We start from the raw sequence: 18,333 nt of genomic DNA, 5'->3' as shown, positions 1-18,333 counted from the left end.
TAAAAGTATCAATACTGCAATGTAGAAGTACTCTGTTACGTAAAAGTCTGGAATTCAAAATGTACTTGAGTAAAAGTACAAAGGTATTGGCATCCAAATGTACTTAAAGTACCAAAAGTAAAAGTACTAAAATGTTTGAAAATAGCAGATCTACAAGCTCACAACGCGTCGCGATTCGACGCGTTGTGAGCTTGTATGCTATGTATGTTTTATAATGTAATATTTTATATCTGCAAAGTAACTAGTAAATAACGTTTTCAAATAATTGTAGTGGAGTAAAAGTACAATATTTGCCTCTGAGATGTAGTGGAGTAGAAAGTATAGACAATTGGAAACCCTCCAGTAAAGTAAAAGTACCTCAAAACTGTACTTAAGTACAGTACTTGAGTAAATGTACTTAATTACTTTACACCGCTGCAAGCCCCCATAGATCCCTGATGTCATCAACTTGATGTCATACTGACATCATATACTGGCATCCAAGTGCTATGATACTGGGTACTGCACTAAGTACTCTGACAAACCATGTGAGAAGGTCATATTCTATCACTGGTAACATTTTACTGCACCAAATTGGAGATATCTCACTTCACAATCACTTCAATCCTTTTTTCCCCTTTACACCAGTTATCTTTCTCTCTCACAATGTGTCATGTTGCAACACATAGTGAGCTTGTAGAGCGGCTATTTCCGCCAAATGTTTGCCCCAGAATAGCGATGCTAGGGTTTATGTAGTTAAAAACAGATAGCAGATTCCCCACACTTAGGGCTGAAGAAGCAGAAAGGCGGTCTTGCCAGTGTTTTTGTGAAATACTTTGGGAACATCTAAAAGGAAGGTGGAGGAAAACCTAAGTGTTCTGTCTGGAACATAAAATTCAAAGGAGTGGGTGGTGAAGGTGCCAGGTTATTAAGTGCTTTATAAACAAATAAAAGGACTTTAAACTCAAGTCTAAAAGGTGCGTGTAGCCAGAGCAGTGTCAGCAGAACTGAGAGTAATATGATCTCATAGTGTTCATTAAAATTCTTTCTGCAGCATTCTGAATTACCTGTAATTTTCTTAAAGATTTTTTTCCCTTCTTTTTCTGTAATCCAGTAAAAAGAAGTACATTCACATTATCTTTCTGAGATGAAGATAGGCTATTCTTGTGTCATTGTAGAATAAGAATAAAACACACTCTGATCAGAATCTAAAATCACAGGTCTGTAACCTCTGTTTTGATATGTTTTTCCAAGTCTGTCAATTAAAATACCATGGTCAATCATGTCAAATGCAGCTCTGGGATCTAGGAGGGCAATACAAGGACAGCCACTTTATTCATGTCAGCAGCAATAAGGTCATTTACTGCTTTTAGTAGGGCAGTTTCAGAGGTTGACTCTGAAACCAGCCTAAAATGTACCTAAAATGTTGCTGTTGTTGCTTATCATCATCTCCAGAAGGAGGTGGAAGTTGGAAATGGGCCCAAATTGGGCTTCTTAAGTAGAGGTTTTATCAAGGCTATTTTGAAGGGTTTGGGGAAGATGGCTGATTGTTGGGAGGAATTTACTGTTCTGTACTGTACTTGTATCCCGGGAGTGGTAGCTTTAAAGAGCTTTAGTTGGAATAGGGTCAAGAGCACAGGTACTGTAGATGACTTCATTTTCCTAATGGAGATGCTGGCTGTGTCTTTGCTAATGAACCCAGAGGATGTCATCCTAGATGTTTGCTCTTGGTCATGGGGATCCCAGGGCGTTAAAAGCAGGGTTAAAAATATCAGCTCTGACATGAACTATTTTATTGCAGTAAAATCCCCACATTTCAGAGCAAATGCTTGATTGTTGAAAACTGGGACAGGGGTTGAATTTAAAGCTGATATTCATTACTTATTTTAGCGAAGAAAATGTTAGTATGAGAGTATGAGAACACAACTGCAGTGGCTGTTGTTTCGTCTTCCTGCTCTTCTACTACTGGTGTACATGAGGTAGTGCATGAAACTCAAATGGAAACACAGCTTCCCAGATGTGCTCTCTGTTATAGCTGGCACTCGCATGAGAGACCCGGATTTGATTCCCAGATAGGACGTGAAAGTTATGGATTACAGCTTTAAAAGACTGGACTTTATGGTTGTTTTGTTTTTCTGTAATTATCTTTGAATGGGCTTGAATCAGTGCAGTCATTAATATGGAAATGAAAATCACCAATTAAAATTAGTTTGTCATAAGAGAAATGGACATAAAATCGGAAGCCTCTAATAGAAAGTCACAACAAGTACAGACTGCTGGGATATTTATAATTATTATCTGATGGAATGCAAGACAGTGTAGTTTAGTGTGGAAGCCTTCAAACTATAGTTTGGCTGAGAAAGTTACTTGAGACTGATCTAATATTCCGTAGTGCCAACTTGAGTAGAATAAGTCTGGGGTGTTGATGTGGAATATGGTATTGTAGACAAGGAAATGCTGAAGCCATGTGTTACCATGGATTCTGAGAAGAAGATCAGAATGAGGAGGAAAAATGGGACCACAGCTGGTGGGGAAAAGACATGAAGAATTACTCAAACCTTCCGAAAACACTCAACTGGTTGAGTCCCTTCCTGTCACCAAACAGTATATTTAATTTAAGAGTTATATGCTTGTATTTATTTATTTATATACGGGCAAAGCGCAAAGTACAACTCAGGCTTTACTCTCAGTCTATTTGGGTGATCTGAGTTATTAGAGAGATGTTAAAAATATATATACCAGTAAATATTATGTTTAACTGTGAATAAAAACGTGGTCTGAAGGCCATTGTGGCATTTAACACATAAAGCTGCCTTTACTCTCGTAGATAAGCAGCCCTGTTTACTCCTATTCATCCACTCTCTCCTTTTCTCCGCCTCTCCGCCTCACACTTTCTTTCTTCTCCATTACTCCTGAGTTCTCTCATGAGCCACTCACGCATAAAAACAGCACATTTTGCATATTGAGTAGTGATAGTGCTGTGTATTTTAGGCTGCTCAAATCTGCTCCCGCTTTGTGTCAGAGGAGTAAAGCCACAAGCAATTACATAGAGAGGCAAGGAAAATTATTATAATCTGCTTCAACTTCTTACAGTGCAGGTCTCTGCAGGTCCGGTTCACCATTTACTAAAAGAGCAGAACAGATGTACGCCTGGATTATTAGAAGGAAATAATTCACTCGGCGGCAGAATGAATAATACATGTTCCTTTATTGAAAACAATTACTGCATACCTACTTTAATTAAGGTCGCAGAAAAGCCGACTTTTATTTTTGCAAGCGTGTGGCGTTGCCTTGGAAAACACATTATTCTAGCTCTACACATGCCCGCCGATGATTATTTCATTAGTGCTATTCTGGGCTTCATGAAGCTGCACTCCTAGACAAGAGAATAAATGTAGATAAGAGTGGATTTGATGTGAAGTTGTGTGCCTCAAAAGGAGCACCACGTCGACTTCATTCATGTGCTCTTTGTTCATGTCCATGGATCAGTCCTGATAGTAGCTATTTCTTAGACAAAAGGCTACAGGGTCTTTGGCCTGTAATTTCCTGATTAACGTATGCATGCTTTTGTGCGCTTAAATGATGCCAACAGAAACGTTCCCATGTACAATTTCGGCAAATCGCTTCGGATGAGCACTAATGCCATGATAAATCCCCCAATCCTTCAGTTCAAAAGCACTTTATCATCTCTCCTGTATAGTCGTTGATAACAGCCGCTCAGAGAGAGAGAGAAAAGAGTTCAGGCATATCTATCCTAACTGATGGTAAATTCTTTTCATTATTTTGTCCAGAGGAGACCTTAAATAGTTACAGGCATAATGTTTGTACAAACTGCACAAACTGCATGTACGGTTATTGTTCATTATGTATTGTACACCTGGGAGTGCATGGCTAATTCTAATTATGTAGTATGCATACCAGTGGATACTGTACCTCTACAGTGGTATAGCTATTTGTCTTTCAGTGTCATTAACCTATTCCCACAACAGCCCCGTTAACTTAACATTCAGCAAACCTCCGCTTTCCTGCTTGGTGACATTAATACTTAGCATCTACAAAAAGACATATTTTATTTTCAAGCTTTTTTTTTTACACATCCAGCCACCTCTTTCAATTGACGGGAAAATAATGTATTAATTCTGCAGACAAAAAAAACCTACCCGTGTGCTCACACTTTACCTCAAGGCTATGTTCAGACTGCCAGCCCAAATCAGATATTTAGCCTTTCCAGATTTGAATCAGATTCAGCAAAAAAAAACATTTGGAAACAGATTTTTGCTTATCAGAATTGAACCACAGTCCTTGGTGTTTGAAATGTGATTCTTTTAGATATTATATTTTAGGTCATCAGGCTGAGGCTGTGAGCCACTCTGCTACATAAGTTAAGCATTACGCACGCCTATGTCGTTAACAACAACGATGTCTGATGTCTGAATACACACAACAACGATGTCTGAATACACACAACAACGATGTCTGAATACACACAACGACGATGTCTGAATACACACATCTGATCTTTGCAAACAAACAGTGTGGGCAGTCAGTCCTAAACCGGATTTGCCTGCAGTCTGAGCAAAGTCTTCAAGTGTCCCCCAAGTGTTTCTAGGTAGTGATGTAGCCTGATGGAGACATCTGCTCCGCCACTCGGCGCAGGACAAGCAAACTATTTAATGCCTTAATCCGCCCTAAGCTGTGGCTGGAACCCCCCGGTGGCTGCAGTATCCTGCGCCAGCAACAAGCGGCATCATTCATCAAGCTAATGGGCGTTATATTTTTAACCCTTGCCATTTATCAGGCTGAGGCAGCACGGTGAGGGGGAGAGAGGGGGATCAAATCCCCCAACGCCTGCCTCGGCCCAACAGGGAAACCCTTGATTCATGGTCTCTCTTCCTTTTCGCATCACTCTCCTCTCTCCTCTCCATCTCCTTGCCGTCACTTCCCCACTGGTGTCTGTGTGATACCCATACATATTCTATCACGCTACTGGACTTTTATTTCCCACACCTATACCCTTCGATTCTTCACCCATATTCCCCTTGTTCCTTCTCACTGTGATCTCTCTTTTCTCCCTCTTCTCTCACTGCATCTGTTCCTTTCTCCTCTTTTCCTCTCATTCTCATCCTACTTTAACAATTTTTTGCACCCTTCTTCCCTCATGTAATTTCCACCCTTGCTCCGTCTGTCTCTCTCTCTCTCTCTCTCTCTCTCTCTCTCTCTCTCTCTCTCTCTCTCTCTCTCTCTCTCTCTCTCTCTCTCTCTCTCCTCTTCCCTCTTGTGTTCCCCTCTTCCACACCCCCAAACCGTTCCCTCTCTCCCTCTCTCTCTCCATCCCGCCCTCCATCCATTCATCAGGACTTCGGCGATGACGGCTCGCTCTACATCACCAAGGTGACGACCATCCACATGGGGAGCTACAGCTGTCACGCCTACGGCTACGAGGACCTCTACCAGACACATGTCCTGCAGGTGAATGGTTAGTAGAGGCTTGTTACTTCACTTAACGCCTGATTTAGACTTTGTCGTGTAGGAGGATGGCGTGTGGCAGAAATAGCCAATCTAAATGCAACTTGACCTTGAGCTTGTACAGTAGATCATCTATTTTCAGGAGGTCGAAAGGCACGGGATACACCTTCAGATTCCCATGTCCCCCAATTCCCCTTGGGTGACCATAGCTGAATGGGTAGAGAGCCATTATTATTATTATTATTATTATTATTATTATAGTCTTTGCGTCAGAGAGTTGAAACTTGTCGGTTAGTCAACAGATGAGTCCCGGGTTCCGCTTTAAATAGACCAGCCTGATCTCCAGAGAATACCGTAACATTGCACGGAACAGTGCACTTCATTCCGTGGATAGTCGCCTCGGAACTCCCAAATTGCGTGCATATGTACGGCGAGTCCCACGGTGGGCGTAACCAGTCGCAACACGGAAAAACCCGGAAGCAGAGCAGTCCGCACAATAAAATTTACGATTCTGTGCCTATCGGTACATAACTCAAACGGCGCTGAGTAGGCACAGGCGAATGTCCCACCGTTCAGGACGGCAACTCGGTCGCCTTAGCTCCCTCGGTGGTCCTTCACGGGGTGACAGTTTGCCTGTGACTGCGCGCCTCCGAAATGGTTTTGTCACAAGGCAGCGCCGTACCATATGCACGCAATTCGGGAGTTCCGAGGCGGCTATCCACGGAATGAAGTGCACTCGTTCCGTGCAATGTTACGGTAATCTCTGGAGATCGGGTTGAAATAGACATATGACGTCAGGTCCCATTAGGCTCAACCAAGGTAGTAGCCTACAAACCTCCGCACAGTAAAATCCGGACTGTTAATTTTATTCTGAGAAGGTAAAAATCTACCTTTGCGGGATCATACAGAATATTTAGGCCCTTCCGCTCAGTGGTAAAGTAACTTCTAATAAATTATTGTTTCCTATTTGCACTGCACTCAGAGAAATCAATCAATTCAAGCATTTTCTATTATTATGATTGTGTGTCAAATTAGATTTTCGAGATGAGATTCTAATAAACACATTCAATTCATTAAGCACCATCTTTAAAAGGTTATTTTCCCTTCCATTAAATGGAATAATTAAATTAATTATTCCATTAAATGGATGGTTAGTCAAAAAGCCGTTTGCTCTTGTAATTTGTTTGAAGGTGATGCATTTCCCACTGTCATTTCTTAAAGTAAATCAAGAAATCTTTACTAGAAATTGCACCTCCTATAAATATTCCAACTTGAAACAACGTTATACCAAATAATGCCTTCCCCAAAACGATATTCAAACAACTTCACGTCATAAGTTGATTCCACAGTAGTTTTATGTTGTACTCCATTATGTCTTGCAATAACATCATCATGTCTTTAACCACTTAAACCCTATATATTTCATTGGCTGGAGTCCAGGGGTCTATACTTGGTGCACTCCTTTTCCCCTCTACACCAAATATCTTCTCTGAAAGAGGTATTAGAGCAGCTATTTTCAGAGAACGTTCAGCCCAGATTAAGGACACTAGGGTTTGCTGTGGTTAAATCTTGTGTGTTTGCGGTGCAGTTATACTACCTACACTGCTCTATATTTACATGACCATGCATGTACTTAACAGGACCTTGGTTTAGACATCAGAAAAATGCAGTGGTGTGTCACAGTGATTATCTCCCTTACAGAGAAAATGCTAATCATAAAGCAGCTTTTATCATAGCAGTGCCTCACAGGACCATAACTGGCAAGGCATCGCCTCAAACTGGTTCTCGTCACACTGTCTAAATTGCCAAAGATGGCAGTTTTTTTAAAGTGCTTTTCTCATATGTGTGATGGAAAACTAATTGTGTTCACACAGTGTGTTCAATTGATTGCACACCATGCATGTAAACTACTTTAGTTATGGTACGATAGCCAGCAGGTACACTCACACATACATGCATGCGCATACGCACGCGCGTACATGCACACACACACACACACACACACACACACACACACACACACGTACACACGTACACACGTACACACATACGCATGCAAGCATTCTGTTCACGGACACACGTATACACCTGCACACTATAATCATCATCATACACACACACACGCATGCATCCACACACTGACGGAGTAGTAAGCAGACAGTTATCATAGCACACTCTTTCTCAATTTAATCGTCCACATATAGTAAGTCTTTTCCTCCCTCCTTCCCTGTGTCGAGTGATTACCAAGCCTCTCTTCAACGAGAACCCGGGGAAGGAGGCATTTAAAAGCCCCCCTATACCATAACAAATCAAAGATAACAACCGCCCCCACCCCAGGAGCTTTTGTCTCGGAGCCGACTGATATGCGTTAAGGAGAATAAAGAAAAGCAAATGAAAATTAGTTTCAATTAAGAGGCGACAACAGGCGCGATTGTGTTCTGATTGTGAGAGGTACACTGTAAAAAATCTCAGTGTTAATTTAACTCGGAGAGCGTACAAATGGAACCAACAGGCGCTAAGGATTTCAGCTGCATCACAGAGCCTGTGTAGGAGGGAGGAGTGATGGAGGGCAGATGAGAAGAAGATGGAGAGAGATGGAGGGGAAGAGAAGAGTGCTAATTTCCTGGGAGGCAGATCATCTGGAGTGGGCAATTACCATATGTTTGTGTTGGGGATTCAAGGTGTTTTTACCCATCAACGGAGATTCGACAGGCTTAGTGAACAAAGTCAACAACTTGCATTATGCCGTTGGATTTTTCACTACAGCGGCAGGGCGGGTATCGTGAAAACGTGCATTGACATGTTCATGGCTAAATGCCACAGTAAATAGTATAGCAAATGCATGGAGGACTTTTTATTCGTAGCCAGAGAGCCACACAGGCAGTAGATTGCTTTAACAGCTACTTTGCCCAGATTGTCAGGTCAATGAATGATCAGGCCAGGAAAAAGAAAAGAAAAAGAAACTTGGGAAACGCTAATACCCAAATGCAACAATAATGTCCAACATATATAGTACAAAATATAATACAAGTAGGTAATAAAATATAAAAATAAAAAGTTAGCCTATAATTCAGGTAATGTACAGTAATGTGAAGTAGTAATAAGTTATACAGTACGCAAACCTGAATAAAGTGTGCAAAGAACAGCATCAGTGAGTGACCATCGACAATTTAAAATAGCTTCATAGTTGTGAGTGCAAATTGACTTCTGCGGCCAGCTTTCATTAGTGTGATTCTTAAACCACAATGTCACCAAGGGCATTAAGTATTACAATATCATCTACACAGCAAAATTGTTAGTCTTACTATAACAGTTACATTTGTAGACTTTCTGAGTTACAAATGAATAAATTAACTCTGAGGACTTAACAGCGTACAGACTAGATTATAGAGGAAGTTGACCGAAGCAGAAGGTGCCATTTAGCTCTTGCCCACGTAGAAATTGAGCCCCCGTATTACCATATGATTTCATATTTCCCATTATTCTACCTCATGTAAATGCTCTCCGGTCCCCGGAGGAGGCTATATGGTCCACATCCGCTCTGCGTTTATTTCACGCAGTGCTCAACTTGTAATGGAGCACCCCCGTAGCTGTTGGGATTGTTGTTATGTGTGATTATGTTCGGTGGCGAGCTGAGACGAATGCCTTTCTGCACCACTGCGTGTGGTTTACGTGCGGTGCGGTTGTTAGCGCTCCCCCAGGAATTGTGGTTTGCCATCAAACAAAAGTGTGTGTGTGTGTGTGTGTGTGTGTGTGTGTAATTGTGGTACTCGTTTGACTCCTCTCTTTGTGTTTGTGTCTCTGTCGGTGTGTGTGTGTGTGTGTGTGTGTGTGTGTGTGTGTGTGTGTGTGTGTCTCTGTGTCTCTGTGTCTCTGTGTCGGTGTGTGTGTGTGTGTCTCTGTCGATGTGTGTGTGTGTGCTGTGCCCAGTCCCTCCAGTGATCCTGGTTTATCCAGAGACTCAGGCCCAGGAGCCAGGCGTGTCTGCCAGCCTCCGTTGCCATGCCGACGGCATTCCAGATCCAAAACTCCTCTGGCTGAAGAACGGCATGGACCTGGAGCCCAGATCCTCCAAACAGCTCTCTCTCATTGGTGAGGAACTCTGTGTATGTGACAATCAACTTTATTGTCACATCACAGCTTTACAGGTGCAAAGAAGTGGGTGAAATCTTTGTGCAAGCTCCGTTGTTTTGTTTTCAGAAAGAGAAAATAAAACAAGAGCTGGGGGGGGGGGGGGGGTTGCGGAGAGCATGGGGAAAGAGGAAAAATTAAACAGTAGAGAAAGAACATGTCAAGGAGAGGCAAAACATATACAGATATCTACATACGCATAGCAAGCATAATCCAGCTGGTACAGTTTATGTACATGAGGTTAGACATAAGGTAGCCTCGGGAACCCATCCCTTCTTTTTTTTTAGACATAAGGTGCATGAACATGGAAGTAGCTATGTAGCTTAGTAAGCCTACAGTACTTTATATTAGACATTAAGGTGCAAAAGAGGATCAGCGCATTGTACATGCGTAAGGATAGTATCAATGAATTGTCAGGTTCAACCACATAGTCCACAGGGGCGGTAACTTTCACAGGTAGAATCCACATGGTAGATCCACAAGAAAAAGTGAAGTCCAAGGCCAACCTAGTGACAGGCGGTGGTCAGGCCTTGTTCAACAGTCTGATGGTAGCCGGGTGACAGCTGTTCATGGTGTTGCCCTTGATAGCTACGGAAGGGAAGGCCATAGCTGAGTGGTTAGTGAGCCCGCCTAGGACTCCCAGAGGTACCAGGTACGAGTCGCAGCCCTCAACAATGTGTTGAACTAACCCTAACCCTGAGCAAGACACTTCACCGCTAACTGCTCCCCTCTCCGTGTTCCTCTGTGGGCAGCACTCAGCTGGGTGAAGCTGAAAAATGAAGTTCCTCCGTGGGATGTGATCGGTATTAAAAAAAAGAAGAAAAAAGGCCTCCTTGCCAGCTTTAAGCATTCCTAGCTTCAACCCACTCATGCACGTATGCATATGCATTTGTGCGCACATACACATACACACGCAAACACTCAGAATGTTTATCTTGCAGTTAATTATTTCATGCGCCGTCTAGGTTTAGTTTGTGTGTCTGCGTGTGTGCGTGCGTGTGTGTCCACAATCACATCCTCTACTTTGATGTTGACTGTACAAGATTATTCTCCTATACCTATATTGTGTTTGAAAGACAAGGCTGTTGGCATCATCAGAGAACAGCATATTAAACAGAGACAGGAACAATGATGCTAAGTGAAACCATCGCATTCAACCGACCAACAAAAAAACATGCAAAACCATTTACATAATATCATGAATGTCACTTTAAATACATTAATGGCCTCTTATGTTGTCTCAAACGTGACTAATGTGGCAATTAACCACTTAAGAACTATACTTAGTTCACCAGAGTCATCAAGGGCTCTAAATGTCTTCTCCTAAAATAGCAGATCTACAAGCTCACAACAGCTTGTAGATCTGCTATTTTAGGCAAATGTTCACCCCAGAATAGGGACGCTAGGGTTCCTGAGGTTAATAAAGTATGACGTTAGCAGAAAAAACATATTTTATTTTATCGGATTTTATCGAAATTGTGTCATTTCACAGCGGTATCGTTTTCTTTGTGCCTTCCATTTATTGTGTCTCCCACACCTAGGGGATGAAATCCAAGATTGGGGTCAGGCTCTCTCCACTGTCATGATGTCCCCCCTCTGATTGCGAGTGGGAGCTGATATTGAAAGAGTAAACACACCCATTCTTTGGGAACAAATGAAAAACAGATCAAGAGAGTGTGAAAGTGAAATTAAATATACATACTGTAAAGGTGTGGGCCGCGATAACTATCGAGGCGGGAAGGGTGTTTTTAAAGACGCTCTCTCAATTTCAGTGAGAGCGGGACCACGGAATGGGCCGCTGCGTCTCTTTATGGCCTGGTTCTCATTAAGCGAGAGTTTATTGGCTGTGTGTGGGTCATTACCTGCAGTAATAGCCTGTTATCAGCCCTCAAACACTCAAACAAGGGAGGTTCTGCAAGGTTCACCAACACATAAACACTGTGGTAGCCAGAGGTTTTAGCTTTGCCAAGCATGCCTGCCTGCATAATGGCAGGACTGTGTGCATACATTTCAAGCGACAACTAACCCTCGAGATCAAAAATTTGAAAGGACAATCTACCTAATTAACCACATTCAACTTGGCGTCCCTATTTTGGGCATGTCAATATAGGCATAACAATTTTCAAAAATTACAAAAAATAGCCAATCTACAAGCTCACAACACGGAAGTGGTTAAGAACCATACCGCCGTCAATGCATTTTATTGTCTGTTCACAGCTTTGCCATATATTGCAAAAATAATTATAATTGTAATAATTGGCTTTATTGGTAGATTTTGCTTTTATTTTGCTTTTGAAGTCATTATAACATTAGTATTACCAAACCTACCTGAATAACTGAATCAATGTTGGGTAGATATCATTGCTCGATAAATAAGTAGGAATTTTGTTTGTAAATAAATCAAATCAATCCAGACTTTAAAATGCATTAAGCACAATGATAACGTGATAAAGATGATAGATGCACCATAAACGTCACTATGTTAGATTACCTACTGTGTCTCAAGCAAGTGCCTTATTTTGGGGGAACAGGTGAATGAGCACGGAGTGCAGAGGTGTTGCGTGTGGGCTGTGGAGACAGACTTTTCATATTTTTGGGAAAGTAGAAAGGTTGGATAAGGCTGAATACATTTTCAGTGGTTTGTGGTGTAGGTGGATTAAATCATGGCCAATCAAATGACCGCTTTTCATGGCACTCAGCGGCCATCAGCGTAATGGCATACTGCTAATTTTCACAGAGTCACAGCCTCGGAACTGTGATTTCTCACAAGAGCAAACTGATGTCCTTTGTGCAGGAGGTGCAGAGCCATTAACAATGAGTCTACAGCAGCTCAAACAGACCTCCAACTGCAGACAATGTAAAATTAGCTTGGATGGAAATAACACATGCAGTCAATTCTGGCAATTCAGAACCTTGAATGTTAAAGTTAAAGTATGTATATCTAGTTGACCAATCATTAAGCCTTTATGAAGGAAATACCTTCTATAACTATATGGAGAAATTCTGCAGTGTGTCATGACGCACAAGTGTTTTGTTGGAACAGAATGCATATCATAGCGAAACTGACAAACTAAATTGATGAAAAAACTGTGCCTCTCCTCCCACACTGGCGCACAGCATGTCCTCAAAATGCCAAAGATGCAGGTGAGGGGAAAAAAACACCACTGTGCCACAGGAAATCGTTATATCGCTACAGCCAGAGGCTATGGCTATTTGCGGGTCCTTGGCATGGAAAAGTTTGGGAACCCTTGGGCTAAACACGGCATTATAAAATACCGATAAACACAAGCCTTCATGAGAAACATTCGGATGTTCTTGGCTTGGAGGCAAAATTACGCATGTACCGCCTGACTAAGAAATGGTTCGGGGAATTAGTGCTGTCACTGGTGGATGAAAATATCCAGCAGAAATTCTAAATGTCAACATATTCCTCTGGGGATTGTTATAGACAATACGAGTGGATAAAAGAGAGCAAAGCCAAAAGTTGAGATCACAAAAGCAGCTGACTGTAGGCTAAATGTGTGTTGCGCAGATTAAAAAGTCTCTCCCCTTGGCACACAGCCTGCTAACTTCACAATCCCTGGCACCACAAACTGCTGCAAATGAGGATATTAAAGTCTAATTCAATGTGTGGATGATTCAGTGGCAGTCAATAAGATTGATCAGAACATAATTATGAATTAGAAATAATTAGGGCTGTGTCTGGTTTCAGGAAGTGTCACTTCAAGGCGGTTTCACTTCAAGGCACGCCTTTGCCTTGATGGAAGAGGAATTTGGGACATGCTTCCGCCATCAAAATCAAAAAATCCATTTCGCTAATGCAAACCGCTTTGCTTCGATTTCTATAATGTGTTGTTATTCTATAATCACATAAGCATAAATTAGAAGCCGCGGGGAAGTATTTGTCAGTGTGCAACACGTCCTTCTGCGAGCAGGCGAGTGCAGCCAAATTATTTCTGGGGCGCAACCTTTAGTTGGATTATTTTATACTTTGTAATCCCAAAGTATAAAAACTCACAACGCTTAGCAATGCTTTGCTGTTTCATCTGCTACATTCTAGGAAACTTTTTAAATACTTCTTCTTCTTCTTCTTCTTCTTCTTCTTCTTCTTCTTCTTCTTCTTCTTCTTCTTCTTCTTCTTCTTCTTCTTCTTCTTCTTCTTCTTCTTCTTCTTCTTCTTCTTCTTCTTCTTCCTTCAATAATAAACTATAATAATTGAAAACTTTTGGAACATTTTCAGCTATACTGACATAACCAAAATAGGGATGCCAGGTTGAAAGTGAAAGAAAAACTGCAGCAGCTGAAACAGCTTCATGTCCATTTCAACAGCGATGCACAGTAGGCAGATCAAGAGAATGGATCAAAGGGACAGCTCGAGACAGAGAGACCAGGAGACTATGTATACCATATATATACTGTACATTACATAAATACAGGGAAAGAGAGGGGAAGATGAGAGGGAGGGAGGTGAAGGACGAGGCTTTCTCGCATGATCTTTGACACAGCCTCTGAGCTGTGCCGTCTGATACGGCTGCCGTAGCGTCCTGCAGCGTTGTGAAGATTGCGGCGCAGTGATCAAGGTTGCGCTACATGAAGGAAGGATCTGAGAGCGGAGCTGTAGATCACAGAAGACCAGAGCTTCTATGGCACAACGTCAGAGATGTTTCCTCTGATGCTGCCCCACACGTCCTGTCAGAGCACCACCTGTCTCCACCTGCCGACAAAGGCAGCTCCATCACGGCTCCAGGCAGACAATGTTGTTGTACTTTTATTGTATCATTCAGGGAATAGATGAGCACAGCGCTGGTGTCTGGAAACTTCTTTATAAGATCAAGAAATTCAGTCAAAGCCAGAATACAAAACTGGACATAAATGTTTTAATTTTAGATGAAAAGGAATACAGACCTAATCTCAATGGGTTGGTTTTATTTCACAAGACTGGGAGCATGAAAGTCAATGTGTTAGGTAAATAGTTCACTGCTTAGTTTATAGGGATCGATCAAAGAAGTTGATGTAACTTAAAAGGGTTCAAAAGAGAACTGTAATCAAATAATCTTTTTGTACAGCTTCATATGTACAAATGCGGACTATGTACTATACTGTAGGGAATGCCATTGTTCACTTCATACAAACAGATCAAAGAATAGTTTTCTCTATCGATCATGAAAAGACATTGCGTATAGTGCACTCACTGGGTTTTCTGTCTAGTGTCTCTTTCTAGAGCACTTAACACAGGGTTGGTAATTGCGGCTTGAGACTTCATTCACTTAGTTCATTCACTTGGTTGCAAATTTAGAGTGGATCAAAACTACACAATGAATGCGGTTCATTCAGATCAGGTCATTTGAAAGTCTTTGACTTTGACCCATGGACCTTTTCTCCATTCTACTGCATACTTAAGCACAATGTTGGCACTCTATAAAGGCCTTTCATCCAAGTGTCAACATGAATAACGACCCGCCAATGGCAAGGTGAAGATAAGAATGTGTCACCTTTCTTTCTTTGTCCCCTGTCTCTTTGTTGTCCCTCAGCGAACGGCAGTGAGCTGTACATCGGCAGCGTGCGGTATGAGGACACGGGAGCCTACACGTGTATCGCTAAGAACGAGGTGGGCGTGGACGAGGACATCTCCTCTCTGTTTGTCGAAGACTCGGCCAAGAAGACTCGTGAGTCACGCAGGAGTGGTCCTCATCATGTACTTAGCTCAGGGCTGAATATGGACGCTAGTTTTCATGTGGTTAACCCTTTCAGACCGATAACGCATCTGTGTCATTGTAAGATTTATTTGGCTATTAAAAAATAGAAGATCTACAAGCTTATAGCGCTATGAGCTTGTAGATCTGCTATTTTTTTAAGAATCGTGAAAATATGTGCAAATCTTTGAATATCTATTTTTCCATAACATGACATTTGTTGTCTGTTACAACTTCTGGGGGGTCCTTGTAACAAAATATTTTGAGATGGGTGTCCGCGGCCAAAATTCATATAATTGTGGGGGTCCTTGACATGAAAAGGTTTGAGAACCACTGATTATAGCAACATAATTTGTTTCCCAAAAAGGTTAGCTTTTAGAAGACATTTGTAGAATCCCCCCAAAGCAAAGATTTGAGTTACAAATGTTTGCTTTGAAAATATATATATATTCAAAGATTTGCTAAAATGTTTACGATTTTTCAAAAATAGCAGATCGTACAAGCTCATTGAGCTTGTAGATCTGCTATTTTTGAATAGCCAAAGAAATCTAAAAAATACACAGATTATTTCCCGGTCTTAATGGGTTAAAGAAGAGACAAAGTAATCTCTCCTTATATGCAGAGGCTGAGGCGTGGTATTACGCTAATTAAGAATTGTGTGCATGTGCCTGTCAATTTTAAATGACTATGATTCACTAACGCACGCACACAGTGGTAAGATCAAAATTGTACGGTTGCGCACATTTCTACTCACATACTGTAGTGAATGAAGCTGTTTCTTAAAATTGTAGTTATTTCAGTAGACTGCAACACAATAAGAGCAGGATGTTTTTGTCTTAAAAGAAAAAACAAAAGGCCTTGAGTGGCCTGAGTGCAGAGAAAAACTCAAATGTCAGTCAAAGAGTGGGATTGAAGCACAGTAATTTTTGGTGAATTTAACCATGAAGGCTCTTTTGTCCCAAGGTCCAAATATATTATTGAATGGACAAAATGTGCAGACATACACTAGAGAGATACTGTAATTTTACTTACATGAAGAGAAACTATTTCCTTCTGGAACAGAAATATTACATCCAGTTTTACTGTGTACGGGAATCCAGTTTCCTGTCCAAAAAAAGAAAAACTAAAGGGCAAATCTAATGCTATGAACCTGTATTCATAATTATAAATTAACAGATTATCTGTCTTTTGGGGAAACATGGCCTTGACAGCAGTAATCGGAAGCAACGTGTTAGACGTCAAATTTACATTTGTCTTGTTCTGGCTTCTAAATCCGTATTTTGGACGATCTCTCTCTCTTTCGGTGATGAAGTAACTTGTGTTTTGTCTTTGCCGTTTTCATCCTCTTCTCTCTTTCCCCTGAACCACTCCGCTGCTGATTCCATAGTTGCAAACATTCTTTGGAGGGAAGAAGGTAATATATTTTTTCAGCCCTGTTATAGCCCTATTTTGGTGTTTTTGTTTGGAATTGAGGTACTGTAGCCTGTACAGACTTGTATCTATAATCTATAATCTGGCATGTTACAAAAGTCTGAACACAGGAAACACTATTTCCTATATACTATTTCTAAAAACAAAAAAGCCAGCAGCACAAATGTAAGCACACTTAACAAGTTGAAAACAGGTTGGATTCTTCTTGCGATGAAGGAACCCAATGTACGAATGTACAAAGACAGCAGCAATGAAAACATGAAGGATCTTTGCAATAAAACAACTTTATGCACAAAATTGGGTCTACACGGAGCACATTAACTGCTCTGACTCTGGAAAATGGGTATAATATGACTCTAACCGCCATTATTGTATATACAAAAACAAATAAAAACTAAAGTTTTGTTGAGAAAATTACCCCCATTATGCTGCTGGCTGTAGAAATCGTGTAAGAAATAGTTGTATCATGACAGGTTATAGATACTCAGAGCCCAGCTCAGATTCACAGCAAAAATGGGAGACCACACCGATAAACCTATGTTGAAAATAATATGTTTATTAAACTAAACATGAACAGATATAAACAAATACCATATAGTGTAGTCAGTGGGTAATGAATGCCTGAATGTGGGAAAGTGCAGAGTAGGGTGTAGTGTACAAACAAACAAACACAACAACTACTGCTGCCTGGAAGGAGAGAGAGAGAGAGAGAGAGAGAGAGCACAAATAACCCTGGCTAGTACTGCTTAAATATATAGGCATTCCCCAGACACTCCTCCGGCAGGCTGACCTCACCTGCAATACAGGAACAGAAATACAGACAAACACCCAGAGGACCACTAGCAGGATGGAAGGGGTCATCACAATACTAAAGTCTGTCCGGACTAGTTTCACGGCATGTCGTAGCCTATGCCCTGTCATAGGTCTGTCGTAAGCATGTCATAGTCCTCTCATAGGCCTGTCGTATATCTTATTATTATCCATCACTAGATCAATGATCCACAGCCCCTGCACTGCAGTGTAAGAATGTGCCTCTTTTGTTCTTGTTCTATAGTTAGAAAAGGTCATTGTTTGAATGTTCCACCAGTTGCGTTGGTGACAGTTAATTTGCGATGGTATCATTAGTGTGGTGCATGCGCATGAGTGTCTTTGTCGCTGCCTACATCTGTTTAACTCTTTATGGCATTGTATAAACCAGTGGTTTTCAAACTTTAGTTTGGTATGCATTAGGCCATGGACCCCAATAACTCTTGAGAGTGTAGAAATGAAACCAAATGAACCCTTTACAGGTCCATTTGGTTCCATTTCTACACTCTCAGAGTTACAGACTTGTAAGTGTCCATTTGGTTTCTAACTATACAAGCTCTAACTATATACAAGCTCACAGCGCGTCACTTCGTGCCGTGCTGTGAGCTTGTACATCTGCAAAAAAAATTAAATTTTTGAAAAATCTTGAAAGTGTGAGAACTACTGATTTACATGGCATTTGTAGAATCGACCTCAGGTCTTAGAACCACTGGTATAAACTACTTAATTTCTGTAGTGTACTGTTTGATGTTGTGTTGTTGTAACATTAGTCAATAACCTCCAAACAGATTAAAGCTGCAATCGCTAACCTTTATGTGCGTTGTCG

At 41.3% G+C, this 18,333-nt stretch overlaps 1 protein-coding gene across 1 annotated transcript in view; it reads left to right on the top strand.

The window, feature by feature from the left end:
- Positions 1 to 18,333, top strand: part of fstl4 (follistatin-like 4) — a gene marked incomplete at both ends in the record, with an annotated part of 288,121 nt that overhangs the window by 253,421 nt on the left and 16,367 nt on the right. Inside the window, 4 exons of the mRNA XM_080435198.1 lie at positions 5,335 to 5,455; positions 9,376 to 9,537; positions 15,108 to 15,242; positions 16,657 to 16,683. Of these exons, the coding sequence (XP_080291324.1) occupies positions 5,335 to 5,455; positions 9,376 to 9,537; positions 15,108 to 15,242; positions 16,657 to 16,683 (445 nt within the window). The remainder of the gene's footprint in view (positions 1 to 5,334; positions 5,456 to 9,375; positions 9,538 to 15,107; positions 15,243 to 16,656; positions 16,684 to 18,333) is intronic.

Source organism: Gymnoscopelus braueri (genome assembly GCF_963280865.1).
Source record: "Gymnoscopelus braueri genome assembly, chromosome: 8".
Taxonomy (NCBI): Eukaryota; Metazoa; Chordata; class Actinopteri; order Myctophiformes; family Myctophidae; genus Gymnoscopelus; species Gymnoscopelus braueri.
Note: the sequence above shows the minus strand (reverse complement) of the source record. Positions and strands in the feature narration are given on the sequence as shown.